Source organism: Hylobates moloch, unplaced genomic scaffold (assembly GCF_009828535.3).
Source record: "Hylobates moloch isolate HMO894 unplaced genomic scaffold, HMol_V3 SCAFFOLD_16, whole genome shotgun sequence".
Taxonomy (NCBI): Eukaryota; Metazoa; Chordata; class Mammalia; order Primates; family Hylobatidae; genus Hylobates; species Hylobates moloch.
Window position 1 is genome coordinate 73,818,345 of NW_026652291.1, and position 15,496 is coordinate 73,833,840.

At 39.3% G+C, this 15,496-nt stretch overlaps 1 protein-coding gene across 2 annotated transcripts in view; it reads right to left on the minus strand.

Annotated features, from left to right (window-relative positions):
- The window catches only part of SLC25A21 (solute carrier family 25 member 21), a 523,509-nt gene that overhangs the window by 208,635 nt on the left and 299,378 nt on the right, over window positions 1–15,496 (minus strand). For both annotated transcript variants that reach the window (XM_032180289.2, XM_032180288.2), the window contains exon 2: window positions 7,856–7,904. In XM_032180289.2, the coding sequence (XP_032036180.1) occupies window positions 7,856–7,904 (49 nt within the window). The remainder of the gene's footprint in view (window positions 1–7,855; window positions 7,905–15,496) is intronic.

A 15,496-nucleotide genomic window follows, 5' to 3' on the forward strand; every position in this document is an offset into this window, starting at 1 on the left:
TATGCTCTAAGTGTAAAATAGGCACCAGATTTCAAAGACTTTGTATGAAAAACAAAAGAACGGAAAATATTCATAGTTTTTATGTTGATTAACATGTTGCTATGGTAATGTTTTGAACCCATGAGGTTAAATAGGATTTATTATTAGAATTAATTTTACCTATTTCATTTTTACTTCCTTAAATGTGGTCCTTAGAAACCTTAAGATTACATGTGTGTGGTGCATTTTGTTTCAATTAGCCAGCGCTGCTCTAGACGGAGTCTGGGGTTTCACTTCCCATCTCAGAGCTTGTTCCACATGCTCCCTCAGCACCCTCGATCCCTCTCCCCACTTAGTCCACCCACCTCTGCTCGAGGCACAGCTAATGGGAATCTTCTTACATTACCTAGTTCTTTCCCAATCCAGTCCCTGAAACTCCACCACAGGCTTGTAATCTTTCGCTCACCATCCTGTCAAGCAATGTCTCCCTTTTTATCTTAACAGATTCTAAATTCCCACCTTTTTCATGAACTCTTCCCTTTTTCAATGAACACGACACAATGAAGACTACCTATTATTCACTTTATAGACATTTCAGTTTGGCTATAGAACTATTGAGGTTATTATTTTGATTATTACCAAGTACTCATTTCTTCAACAACATTCACTGGGCACCTCCTGAAGGCCAGGCACGGTGCTAGCTCTAGAGGATACCGAATAACGTCAGCACACAGCCCCAAAATGATGTGTGGCACGAGGCCAGCAGGAACACAGACACTAAACCAAGGCTCTTCTGCCCAGAAGGACGCTCTAGCTGTAAACCCCTTGCTGAGGAAGGATTTGAATGTAGTGCTTACATGACACGTAAGTCTTGTAGCTTAGAAACTTGAAACTGCCTGACCGCATAGTAAACACTTCCCCCTCCCACGCTTGTATCCTTGCTCAGGTTTCTTCACTACCCTGTAGACTCTATTTGTCTTTGTATTCCCCCCGTTTTTGCTAACAGGATTAAATACCATGCTTTCGTGTGCGAGTGTGTGTGTGTGTGTGTGTGTGTGTGTGTGTGTATGCTCATTTATTTTTCATAATAATGTGGAAACCATTATTGCTCCTATTTAAATATGAGGAAACTAAGGCACAGAGGAGTTACACAAGTTAATGAGGTCACATAGGTAATGAGTGGAGGAGTCAGGATTTGAACCCAGGCAGCCTAACTCTAAAGCCAAAGCTACTTACACACACACAAACACCAAGGACCATGCAAACTTGAAGCTGCCAAGGCTATCTAGTGCCAAATGAGACAAGCTACCCCCAAATGAAGCCTATATAAGAAAAGGATAGCTGGAGAAAAGGAGGGAGGGAGAAAGAGAGTATATCAGAGAAATATAATTAAAGATTATTTTATTTGACCCGCTGGAGAGTACGAAGCCAGAAACTACCCTTTGGCCTTCCCATTTATACAAGTGAATGGGGTCTTTTGTCATTTGTAGCCATAGGTTCTTAATGAGGGGTCCACTCACAATTGTACACACAGCTCTGTTTGTGTATAAACAGAACTATAAAACCATATATACAGATGTCTCTGGGGAGGTTCTCAAAGGAGACCTTGATTCTACATAACTGCCATATGTACAGCTTCTTAGTCAAATATCCTCTGCTAAAATTAGCTGGGGACCCTTAGAACACATCACTTGTCATGTGGCTGGCCTCTGCTAACATTAGGTCTATCCCTGGTGCCATATTTGCATGGAGCAGAATAAACTTTTTTCCTATATTAAGTGCCACAGTGCCTGGAATCTCGCCATAAAATATGTATCAATGATAATTTCTAACCATCTTTTAAGATACAAAGTGAGTTTGAAGCAAGTCTCTTGGCAATTCAACATGCTGAACTGAAAATCCATGCTTCTCTTAGTGCTTTCTCCAAACCCTTCAAAAACAGTATGTCAGTCCCCATTCTGCTTATCTTCAAATCAATTTCTCACTCCTGCCTTGTCCTGCTCTGTTCTGTAATGTGAAGGGGCTGACCTCTGCAAGGCTGGTTTCCCAGACTTCCCTGGGTTCAGCAAATAGGAGCACTGGTGAGTGGGATCCTGAAGGCAGGGAGAGAAGGGAGAAAGCAGAGGACTTCTCCCATCCCTCTCTACCTCAGGCAGGCAGTGGCTGCATCCTGAGGCTCCATCTCCCACTAGAGAGACCTACCATGATTCTAGCTTCCAGCAGGGTTACCAGGCCCTGGGCTCTGGCAATACCACCTCCTCCCTTTGTTCCTTCAGCCTGGGGCGGTGGTGCTATTCCTAATCTCTAGGTCGCCTCACAGTCCTTTGCTGGCTCCTTAGCAATTCTACAATCTGGACAGAATTGGGGCAGGGACACCATTCAACTCAATGCAAAGCAATATAAGTATAATATTTAGAAATATCCAAGTGAATTAGAACAGAATCAGCTAAAAGTCAAAGGTCCTTACCTCTGGAATTCCTTGCATTGACTTTGCATAGTTTCAAATACTCAGAGTGGCTGTATTGCCTGATTGGGCCATGACTAACACAGGCAATGAAAGAATAATAATTATAAATAAGCATAAACCCACAGGGACAAAGAGGATGGAGCAGGAAGTAACAGTGAATGTGCAATGTCAACTCATTTTTGCAAGATGGAAACGGATGGAGGAATGGTCACTGCCTTAGCAGGGCAAAGAAGGCTGTACCCTAACTACCTAAAGAAGGGATTGCCAGGAAAGACCCTGGGATATCCCTGGGATGCCTCAGGCCTCGGAGGTACCAGATAACTTGAAAAGTGGGAATATGTAACTAGAAGCAAGAGCACTGCTTGAAAGTCCATGTATGTTTTCTCTCCCACCTCACACTAAAGACCTGAGGCTTACTCTTTGGAGACTATAAGAACAGCTTCAGACTGGGAGCCACTAGGTATAGTGGAGGGTAGGAGAGCGGCCCCATACCAGAAACAAGAGGATGACGATAATATTTTCATCCTTAACAGTGGGACCCTCCCATACACACAATCTTGATTGAAAAATTCTTCATTGGAGAAACAGTATCCCCAGAAAAGACATTTAAATCTTGATACTGGAAGAGAGATGAGGGAGGACCTAACAAAAAAGCCAAGTAATTTCCAAAATCCCACGTTCAACAAGCCCCACCACATTACCTGCTAAGAGTTTGACAATGTGGAAATAGTAGGGAAAAGGAACCTGAAGAAACATTTAGGAAGACATTGCAATTAACAATAGCCTTATAGAGAACTAAATAATGAAAATATGAGGCAATAATTAACTCCAGAAAAATAAATCCTTGAGCACTACTTGGTTCAGCAGTGAACAATGTTCGTGTACTCAAAATAATGCAAACAATTGATCATGGATCAATAATGGGACAGATGTAAGAAGGGGAAATGGGGACAGTGTGTAATTCTAGATGTCAAAAAAACATTTACAGTTGACAAATTAAGAAAGAGTGATGTATTAGTTTCCTAGGGCTGCATCACAAACTACCACAAACCCTGTGGCTTAAAACAACAAAAACTTATTCTTTCACAGTTCAGAAGTCCAGAAGTCCAAAATCAAGGTGTCATCAGTGTTGGCTCCTCTTAAAGGCTCTAAAGGAGAATCTGGTCCATACCACTTTCTGAGCTTCTGGGGATTGTCAGCAGTCCTTGGTATTCACAGTCTTGTAGCTGCAGAATTCTAATCTCTGCCATCAGAGAAGACGGCATCTGGCCATCTTTAGAGCATGCCTCTTTTTGTGAGTCTCTTTCCTTGTTCTTAGAATACCAGTCATAGTGGACTTAGGGCATACTCTATTCCATATGGCCACCTCTTAAGTTGAATAATCACATCTGCAAAGACCCTGCTTCCAAATAAAGTCACCTTGTGAGGTTCTGGGAAGGATGTGAATTGGGGCGGGACACTGTTCAACTCAATACAACCAGTGTAAGTATAATATTTAGAAATGTTGAAGTGAATTACAATGGAATCGGCTAAAAGTCAAAGGTCCTTGCCTCTGGAATGGGAACTGGTGGGTGGAGAGCACATGGTAGGGGAATGATGTTCATGCTTATAAGGCTTGGAAAAGACATACCTATGGCACACTGACACCATGTCCCTTCCTTCAGGCCAGTAGGAGTATCATATTTCTTCTCCTTCTGGATGTTTAGGTGTGGTCAAGTGGCTAGTTCCTAATGATAGGTTGGGTGAAAAGGACACGTGTGGTCAGAGCTCTAACCACCAGGGTGAGACCGTTCAGCTCTATTCTTCCTGCCACAGGAATGGGGAAAGCACGTGTTCAAACAGAGCTTCTTTCAGTCTGAGCAGAGTGTCCACTGGCTATGGTCTGAATGTTTGTGCCCCACCCCCCCAAATCCATATGGTGAAATCCAACCCCCCAAGGTGATGGCATCAGGAGTGGGGCCTTTAGGAGGTCATAAGGGTAGAGCCCTCAGGAATGGGATTAGTACCCTTATAAGAGAGACCCGAGAGTGATGCCTTGCTCTTTCACCATGTGAGGACACAGCAAGAAGGCACCCTTTATGAACCAGAAAACAGGCCCTTACCAGACATCAAACCTGCCAGCACCTTGAGCTTAGACGTCTCAGCCTCCAGTATGGTGAGAAATAAATTTCTGTTGTCTATAAGTTACCCAGTTTATGATATTTTGTTATAGCAGCCTGGACAGATAAACATACCCAGTTGTATCAGACATGAAATCCTTGTTTTTGTAATCTGCTGAGATTTAAAGTTTGTTGATGTTACAGCCACATAACCTAGCCTGTCTTAATTGACACAAGGCTTGGAGTATTATTTGAATTTGATACAACATACATGTACTATTTTGATCAATATTAAAATAAATAACATAAACCATAAACTGCAGGAGATTAATACATGAAACCACTTAGCATTGGTGATTTTAGCAGGTCATTTTTTAAATGACACAGTATTCCGAGAGTACTGGATTCTAAGTTGTGGTAGGCATTGTCAAATTGGGGCATGGGATACATGAACCCAAACCTCACTTCACAATTTTTTTTAATTGGATTTTATTACTTAAGGAGAAGTATACTGAATTAATCCAAATATGGATATGGCTCATTTTCCACCATATCTCATGTGCTGGAGTATGGCAAAATAAATGTGTCTACTTTTTGGAGTCAAGTCTTGTTTTGGGGTTCTATTTGTGCCTAATCTTTTTCTTGCTGAATGAATAACAAGAGATTCTAAAAATTTACTTCAAAACTCCTCTTTAAAGTGGATTTTTAAAACTCTATAAATGATCAATACTATTCCCTGGGTATGAATTTGTTTCTATTTAGAAACATAGTCATCTCCTGTATAATGTGATGGTGAAGAGGTTCCCACATGTGAGTCTGCTCCTGCCTACTTGATGTCACCTTTCTGTTAGTGCCTGGGTGATAAATCCTATCAATCTTGCATATTCTACTTCTGTTGCAATGTCAGTTGCCCATATTTGTGGCTTTCAGTTTACTCTATGATTGTGAATCTTTATTCAACATACTTTTCATTATGCAGGTCAAATACCACCCAGTATCCAATTCCCCTCTCCTTCAGAGCACCTGGAAGGACTGTATCTTCCTCCCTGCTGAAGTTAGGCAAAGTCATGTGACTAACTCTAATGAATGAATGCCATTTTAATGAAAATATTTGTGTAACAAAGAAGATATAAAGCCCCGGTAACTTGTTATATCCATTTCAAGAAGTTTTCAATTCAATTCCAGTACAACAAAATGATACAGCTTTTGAAGTTCATTGTGATAAGATCTCAATTAGCTAATCAGACTGTGAGCTCTCTGAGGGCAGAGCTATCCTGAAACCCACACACACTAGATGCTCAATACACGTCTGTTGAATGGATGAATAAAACATTGAGTGAATGAGGGACCATAATTCTAATATTGTGTCTTGATTAAATCATTCTTATTTCTCCTCTATGTTCATTGGAACAGTTTACTAAGTTAGGAAATTACCTTCAAATGAAAAAGATTATTTTCTCAGTGACATTAGCAACAATAATCTGGCTTCTCAAAGAAGGTTAACATGGAATCTAAGAAGGAAATCCCAGGGAGTTTTGCTTTCTGTTTTGGAACCTTGTAATAAAGATGGCCCAGGGGTACGCATACCTTGCATTTGAATATAATTTGTGGTTTTCTTTTTCTTTTTTCTTTTATTTATTTACTTATTTATTTATTTTTTTCTTGAAATGGGGTCTTGCTCTGTCACCCAAGCTGAAGTGCAGTGGTGCGATCTCGGCTCACTGCAACCTCTACCTCCCGGGTTCAAGTGATTCTTCTGCCTCAGCCTCCTGAGTAGTTCGGATTACAGAGGTGTGCCACCACGCCTGGCTAATTTTTGTATTTTTAGTAGAGACGGGGTTTCACCGTGTTGGCCAGGCTGGTCTCAAACTCCTGAACTCAGATTATCCACCTCCCTCTGCCTCCCAAAGTGTTAGGATTACAGGCATGAGCCACCGTGCAGGGCCCCTGGTTTTCTTCTTTCTCTTTGAGTTTAGTGATTTGAGGCTGTTACAAACTGAATGTTTGTGTCCCTCCAGAATGTGTATATTGAAGCCCTAACCCACAATGTGATGGTATTTGGAGGTGAGGTCTTTGGGGGGTGATTAGGTTTAAATGAGGTCATGAGGGTCTTGCCCCCATGATGGTATTAATGGCTTTATAAGAAGAGGAAGAGACAGACAACAGAGCTTCCTCTCTCTGTCATGTAAGTATACAGCAAGAAGGAGGCCCTCCACAGTTAGGAAAAGGGCCCTTACCAAGAACTGAATCAGCCAAGACCTTAATCTCGGAATTCCTAGCCACCAAAACTGTAAATATGAATGTCTGTTGTTTAAGCCACCCAGTCTATAATATTTTGTTACAGCAGCTCCATCTAAGACAGAGGCCAAATTCCCATCTTCCCTACCTCTATTAGAAATGTAATATTATTTTTGCACGCCACAGTCACCTTCTCTTGCTTTCAGCAACCAGCCTAAGATTCTGCTGCCTTTTTAGGTAGAGTAAGTAACACATCCATCCAATGACCACCCTGAATTATCACATATTTCCTAATTGAGGCAGTAATGGTTTCTTTAACCACCATTATTGCATAGCATCGTTGGCTGTTAGCCTCCAACCTAGCATGGTGCTTTTGGGTTTCATATAGTGCAAATAAATGGAAATTTTCACTAGACTCCAAGAGCTTCCAATTTGAAAAAATAGAAAGTTCAGTAATTCGGCCACAGGTTTAACTTTTTAAAAATGCTCTAGATCATATTATACCCCACCAAGTTTTGTTATTTTTCTTTTTTTCCCTCTTGGTAAATAGATTTAATACATTGCCCTGGCTTCCATTGACCATATTATGCCCCTGCAGTTTCCTGAAAATATGGCATTTTGCATTGGCAAACAGTAATAGGAATAAATTCTTTAAGCACTATGTAAAAAGCTTACTTGAAATTTTGAAGTCTCATACCAAAATGCTGACTATTAAATAGGGATTTGTTTGGCAATGCCAAATGAAAATGTGCTGTCATAATCCACTGGATAAAGTTTAGTTTTTACATCATTTTGATAAATTTACCTCATTTACCAATATAGCTACAAATCATACCTTATGGTTGTCATGTAAAGGCAGTAAAATATTACATACTTCAGATGACCTTCATCCAGAAATGCTTTTCACTGATCACATTTTATCTGTCAAATAGTACTTTCTTTAGAAGCAAATATAACTGCCATTATAGAGAGAAGCTACTGGCCTGGGACAAGTCCTAGCATTTAGTGCTCTGACAGATCTTAATTTGGATATTAGCCAAAGTCAATAAAACTTGTTCATGCAGAACCTTACCTGGTTTTCACCACATCTAGGGGGTGCATCAGGCAAATTTCCACAAGACCTGAAAGATGATAAAGAAAAGTCCAATAAACACTTATGTAAACACTGGTTCCTATTTCCTTGATCCCGTCGATTTCTCAAGTATGAGGGATTCAGATAAAGAACTTGGGACTTCAGATATGACAGCTAATACTAATAGGCTAGTGGCAAAAGATAGAAGCATAATATGATTTTATTTCAATGGGAATAAGATATGTGAGAGAGTACTTTCTTACAAGTGCTCTGGCAGGGAGGTAGGGCTGGAGGGGAAAGAAAATTTAAGAAATAATCAGACATGCTAATTCAAATCAACTGGGCGGGAGTTATGGCTTCCCATTCCAACCCAACAATAAGGATATGTGGAAGGAAGGGAGGAAAGAAAAGAAGGAAGGAAGAGCAGGAGGCTCTTTGAATCTCTCCCAGCTTTGGTATGTTAGTAAACATAGCAAATCAGAAACCTCAGTTTCAGTATCCATGAAACAAAGATAATGATGCCTCTTCTCTCCCAAGGTAGTTATGAAAATACAATACATATCAATACATTAATAGCTTAATAGAGAATATTTCTTGCAAGATCACTGTGTGCTAGGCATTGTTCTAAGCAGTACTTAGATTATCTCATTTAATCTTCACAAAAACTTTATGTGATATAATGTAGTATCCCCATTTTACAAAGGAGATAATTGAAGTATATAAGTTAAATAACTTGTCTAAGACGTTACATCTAGGAAGTAGTTTTAACTCCCACAAAGCCCTGATCTTAATCATTGCACAGTGAAAGAACTATAGCCTCTTGCAAATAAATTGTAAAACTCTCTCTGCTATCGTCTAACTGAGCAGAGAAGACTACTCAATTATAACACAACCTACTGGCATGTAACAATAGGAGTAGTACAGTAGTGTTAGGTACTAGTAGTTGTAAAAATAACTATAGTAGTCATCGTTTTGGTATTATAGAGGTAATAACAGTAATAGTTACCTACATATGGATGGTCATTTAATATACATGGTCACTGACAGGCACAACGAGTGGACAAGGTAAGTATCATTATCATCTTTCCTTTAAGATAAGAAAACTGAGGTTGATAATGTTCAGCTGATTTGCCCAAAGGCCACACAACAGTATTTGTGAGTAGTTTCTTATAGGCAGAGCATTTACCTCCATTTATAAACTAACTCAACTTGAATTTAGCTGTGATGTAGTTTACCTTCCCCATCCCATATTTATCCACACAAATGTCTTTTCCTCCCCATACTGACCACGTTCAGAAAGCTCAAAGGGCCTGTACCTACCTGAAGGCCCACTTTGCTTCTGCAGAAGCTTTAGGAAATTTTCCCTGCATATGCCTGCTCTAGGTTGCAAAGTCCTATGTATTGACCAAAACTGTCTTACTTTGGCTACAACTAATAAGATCCAATATGGATGATGTTTGTGCCAAAGGCTTCCCAAGTCAAGGACCCAATTGGAATCTCATTGCCTAGAGAGAGGAGGAGACACGCTCAGGTGAGCAGAGGCCACAGGATTGCTGGACACGACAGCAAAGCCTCTAGGTACTGTTTTAGCTTTATTATTAACCCCTGTTACTCAAGGTAGCATGAGTAGAAATCTTCCTTGCCAACTGTGAGGTCTCCATATACTTCTCCTTGCTTGAGAATTCACATTTACCCCCAAAGTAAGAATCAGGTGACTAGAATTTTTGTTCTGGTGCCTTCATGGAATCATCATTTACCCATGATGATATCAGTTCCTTATCTGTAAAGCAAAAGATTAAATGGCCTAGAATAACTTTGAGGTCTAATATTCTATGTTTGTTGCTGTTTTTGAATCTGACTCACATATATATATATGAAATGAGGTCATGAGGGTCTTGCCCCCATGATGGGATTTTATATATACACACACACATACACACATACACATATATTGTTTATAATTCTAATTTAAGCTTTATTATGTTAGTTATAAGATAAAACCCTAATCCTATTTAAAAAATTTATTCTGGGAACTCAGACTTTTAAAAATAGCATCCTTACCACACACTGTAGCAGAAATCCATTAAGTTCACTTCCGTGTACCTCATGCACATAAGGAAATAAGATACTCAGAATCAGTTTACCAAAGCAAGTACACAAAGCTTCTCCCACTGACTTGACGTTAGATTAGAAGCAAAAAACACACACCAAATAGCGCTAGTTGGTACATTTCTCAAAAAGTTTACCAAAAGAACCCACAATACCAACAACTTATTAAAGCTTACGGCAAGACTTGGAGAATCAGACCACATTTATATAAACCTGTTTACCTATTTGCAAAATTGTTTCAGTTTTCTATGTGCTAATGTGCATTTCTGGTAGTAAACAGATAATAGATCAGATGATTATACTTTTGTGATTACTTAAAATTATTTTCAGTCCCCTATGATGGTCCCCTAGTATACACCAAAACACTCATTTATTCACTTGACAAACTTGCACTGATTGCCCTCTATGTGTCTGGTATTGAGGATAGAGTCTAGTGAGGGGAACAAACAGACACACAAGAACCAATAGTAATGCATGGGAGGAGGTGCGATGCTCAGAGTTTATGGGAGAACATTAGAGAGAGGCCCCTGACCTAGCATGGGATCAGGTGAGGGGTGGGAAAAGGATTCAAGGCAGAGAGAGGACAGCACGAGCATGAGGCACGGAGGAAAGATATTGCACAGGAAAAAGAAGAAAAGAGGCAAGAATCGCTTGAACATTACAGCAGCCTAGGGTTGAAGGCAGAGCATGGCAAGAGATGAGGCTGGAAGTGTGCAGGTGAGGCTCAAGTTCATGTTTAGTCACTTCTGCTTTATCCCATAGGCCACGAGGAGCCAGTGAAGGATTTTCTTTTTTAAATAGCTCTTGGTTGTTTTTTCTTATTACCAAGGTACTCCATGTTTATTGAAGACATTTCGAGGAGTTGTAAGCAGAGGAGTGGTACTGACCTCTGCTAATGTACTCTCCCAATAATCTAATCATCTTCTCCCTTTAATCCCCCCAGTGCTCCCAATCACAGTTATTCACTTGCAAGTCCAACAGCACTGATGGCCCAGCCCTCTCTCCATTGGTAAACAGTTTACCAGTAAAAACACCTTCTCTCGTCATAGCGTAGATGTACTAGTGTCCCATGCACCTCTAGATCTGAGAGTCAGCGGCCATCTATGAAACTACCGGCAAAACTGTGAGCTGGCCAAAAGGAAAATGGGACCTAAATGGTCCAATACAACATATTTGGTCCAGGATCTCTGTGTGATTATTTATTCACTGTTATTTTAAATCACAACAAGTAATTTGTAGAATTTAAGTTAGTGATAAAATGCATTACAGGCAGACAGAACAGAAATGTTGGAAATTATATGGAAGTTGTGACTTTAATCAGAGTTCAGAGTTAAATCTGGATTCACTTGGAGTGGGAATGGATGCTTGCTGTCCTCCACAGATGGCTTAAGACTGTGAGACCCTGATTATTATTTATGAAGATAACCATATAAATAGAATCAGATTAATCATGTTCCATAGGCCTAGAAGTGACCTCAAGAAACTGAGTGGTACCATGTGCTTATCGACAATTCTGTGACCTACTATGAAGGCACAAACAAAATAATGAGCTAGTGAGCACAAAGTTTAATAATTTCTCTATTCTCATAAAATTAAAAATCTAACATAGAAAAGAAGATAACTCTGAAATATCAGCTTCCATTTAATAATCCATCCTAATTGCGATTTTAAGACACACTGATCTCAAGACAAATAAGACCTAGAAGTGTTGCTTTTACCAACCTGGCATTTATTAAACTAACCAGCCACAGAGGAATTAAATGATTCAATCTCCCCTGCTCATGCATGATATAAAAATTGTACTGCCAGCCACCAACCACAGTAACACTTTCTCTGGGGAAAAAAGTTATAACTTCATAGTATTTGAGAAGGAATATGAAAAAAATACATAAGAACCTAAATATAAATTTAGATCAGTGCTTTTCTTAGACTCTGGCTAATTTTAGATTTAAATTTGGTGTTTGATCTTAAAACCAGAAAAAAGTCATTTTAGAGATAAAATGTCTTCAAGTCATGCTTAATTTTAAATGGGCTGGACTATTTGTAACTTCCATTCATTTTGGGAGTAAAAAGCAGAACCAAAACATAACTAAATGACAGTATGAAAATAATTAGAAAAACATAAAACATATATTTTCTCAAATAACATACTATATTTCAGAAAGTTAAAAATGTTCCATATGTTATTTTTATTTCAGGCAACTGCTGATTTATCACAATAACAATTAAACAAGAATTACTATTAGATTCGTTTAAACTAGACAAAATACTGATTTTATAAGGCTGAACATTACAAAAATTAGAAAAGCCTCAAAGCAGACTGATACTGTAAATTTAATATATTGTAAATGTTTTCATTGTTTCTGCAGATTCATGTCATGTTAGTGAGCATGACTATATCTCTAGGATTTGAATGAAACTGGTAATTTGACCCTACCACAGGCACAAAAATGCATGGGTTATCCCCTGAACTTTTACCTTGGGATAGCCCCTGAATGCCCTGGCCTTTGAACTGCCTCAAGTACATGCCTTCGCCTGAGCCAATATTGGGAAAAGATTAACACCACCATGTCATAAACCCTTCTCGCAGACTTCGTCTTTTCTGAGAAGATCCCCTGGTCAGCCTGTTCAACCACAAAACTTCACTGATCGTTACCACGACCACCTTCCTCTGAAATAACCTGCACCACACTCTTTTCCAAAAAAAAAAAAAAAAAAGTACAAACATTGTCACACAATGATTAATCATGATTGGTGAGAGACGAGTTTCTTCTCAGTGTTCAATTCCCAGAACTTCTTCTTTACTCAGGAATGTTTTTCTTCTATAAGGACACACGTACATAAATTTCTGAGAATCCTACGAAGCTTCAGATCTCAATTTAGGCAACCATTTTCCCAGAAATCCTGAGGCAAAGATGGTTAATTGTCCTCTTAGTAGGCACCCCCTCTTCTTCCTGGCCACCCAGAATAAATATTGCATTTCCCAGCTTCTTTTTGCTGCTCAGCATCACCATATGACTAAGTTCTGGCCAAAGGGATGTAAGGGAAAGTGGTTTGAGCAACGTCTGGGAAGTTTTTTAAAGAGAAGGAGCCTGATCTTCTCTTTCTCCCATCTTACTAGTGGAATATGGACACAGGCTGCCATGTTAGACAACAAGGTAACTTTGGGCATAGAGGCCACACGCAGCACAGCAACAAGATAGACATAGTGGAGTTCTGGGTTATCTACCTCCAGACACTCACGTTGGAGAGAAATTTCTATTTTCCTTAAACTACTGCGATTTGGGTTTTCTACCACATACGCTAATCAATTCTGATACAAGAGCTCCCTGAACTTGTATTATTGTGTGACACAACCACTGTTTCTTTTCTTATCTAGAAGCTCCATGAGGACAGAGACTCCATCTGCCCTCTTCATGTCTGTATCCCCACCACTTTGCACAATGGCTGGTACTCAGTATGCTCAGTAAGTATTTGATGAATAAGTAAATTAATGCTCATTAGGGTTTCTGTCAATGCCATTATGTCAGCTAATTTTCAAGATAAATTGAACTGGCAGCTATTTATTCTGCATTTAATTCATTAGTTTGAACGTTATATAAATAAGCAGATAAGGACAGAGAGACATTCATAAAATGATAATAAATAAACCACAGTAAGTACCTGAATACAGAAGTGTGATATTGTTAATCACATATCCTGCTATGTAAATGTTAGAAAATAACTAATCAATCAGCACCTAATAGATTGACAGATGATTGTCGAGAGCTGTGTGCATGCAGAGTAACGTGCTAAGTGCTGGAGAACACAGCCTGATGCTGCAACAAGGATGCTTGAAAGGGTGGAGGATTTCAAAGCTCAGCACAGAACAGACACATTGAGAAAGGCCTTACATGTAAAGAGAAGACATTGAGCAGAAAATAGCAATACGCATAAAAATATGGTTCAGGCCTAGTAATTTAGTGTTGCTGTTGACAGTGTGAAATGTTACTTATGTTCTGCATCAATTCTAGTCTTACATAACTGCTTACATTTATCCCAAATTGTCTACCTTCTTTGAGGAACTATGTTATAGTTCTGATAAAAACTAACGACAGAAAACACAGATAATCATGTACAATTTTAAAATTAAAATGTTATATCATCTGTGGCCTGTGTATTCTTCATATTTGAGATTACTTGCCCTAAGTCACAAGGCTGATTTCTGGCAAGTAAAGACCATTTAAAATGTAAATGTATGTGTGTGTGTGTGTGTGTGTGTGTACACATGAGGAAGTAGCTCTTAAAATTGTCACCAACTTTGCCTATGACCACTGATAGATATCTCGTAACTCAACAATATCCTTTTTTCCTATGAGCTAGGAGTGGAAAAACCACATCAAAAGTATCATTTCCCAGAAAACATGAGGTTGTTCTTTTTCATTTCAGAGATTTAAAATGCTTACAACCTAAAGCAGAAGATCTTATCTCTGCCCCCGCCTCTTTTTTCTACCCATTCCTTTACAACCCAGGTCACAGAAAAGAGACGATAGTGAGTGCATAACTACATAGACGGACTGATTGATTGTGGAACACATCTCATCCCTGCCAGCTCCTAATGGAACCCATAGGTACAGAAACGTAGAATGCTGATGTCATTCCTGTGCTTTCCTTCCCACTTTACCTCTGCCTTTATCCAGGAACAGTGTTGCAATGGGCTTTAGTAACCTTTTCAGCAATAGGAAGAAGGGATGTAGAAGACAAGCTGGGTGACCCAAAGTAGTAGCCATAAACATAATTAAAGGACAATGTTGAATGATCCTTTAGCACAGTTTATTTTACTATACACAATGTTATTATACACTGTTCTGTTCTAAGATACATTATTTGAGAACAGAGTATTGTAAATTTACTCTGCTTTATTATTACTAAGTCAGTTGACTGCTCCTTTCTCCACAGTTCCATTGCATGCACGAATTATTTTACATTGTATCACATATATCAAGAATAGCATTTATCTGGCTGGGTGTGGTGGCTCACACCTGTAATCCCAGCACTTTGGGAGGCCAAGGCAGGTGGAGCAATTGAGGCCAGGAATTTTGAGACCAGTTTGGCCAACATAGTAAAACCCCATCTCTAGAAAAAACACAAAAATTAGTCAAGTGTGGTGATGTGCACCTGTAGTCCCAGCTACTTGGGAGGCTGAGGCAGGAGAATTGCTTGAACCTGGGAGGCAGAGGTTGCAGTTAGTTGAGATCATGTCACTGCACTCTAGCCTGGGCGACAGAGTGAGACCCTATCTCAAAAAAAAAAAAAGAAGAATAACATTTATCATACAATACTCTGTCTCTCCACACTGCTCCCCAATTCCCCAGCCATTGCAGTATTCAACACTAGACACTGTAGTCTATGTGATTGGTATCTCTAGGTTGTGAACAATCTGTATAGCCAAAACAAATGATGAAATCTTTGAGAAGAGGGAGCATTTATGTTTATATACTCACTGAATAAATTATATCAAATACCTGAAACCCACTGAAGAAGTTCTCTACC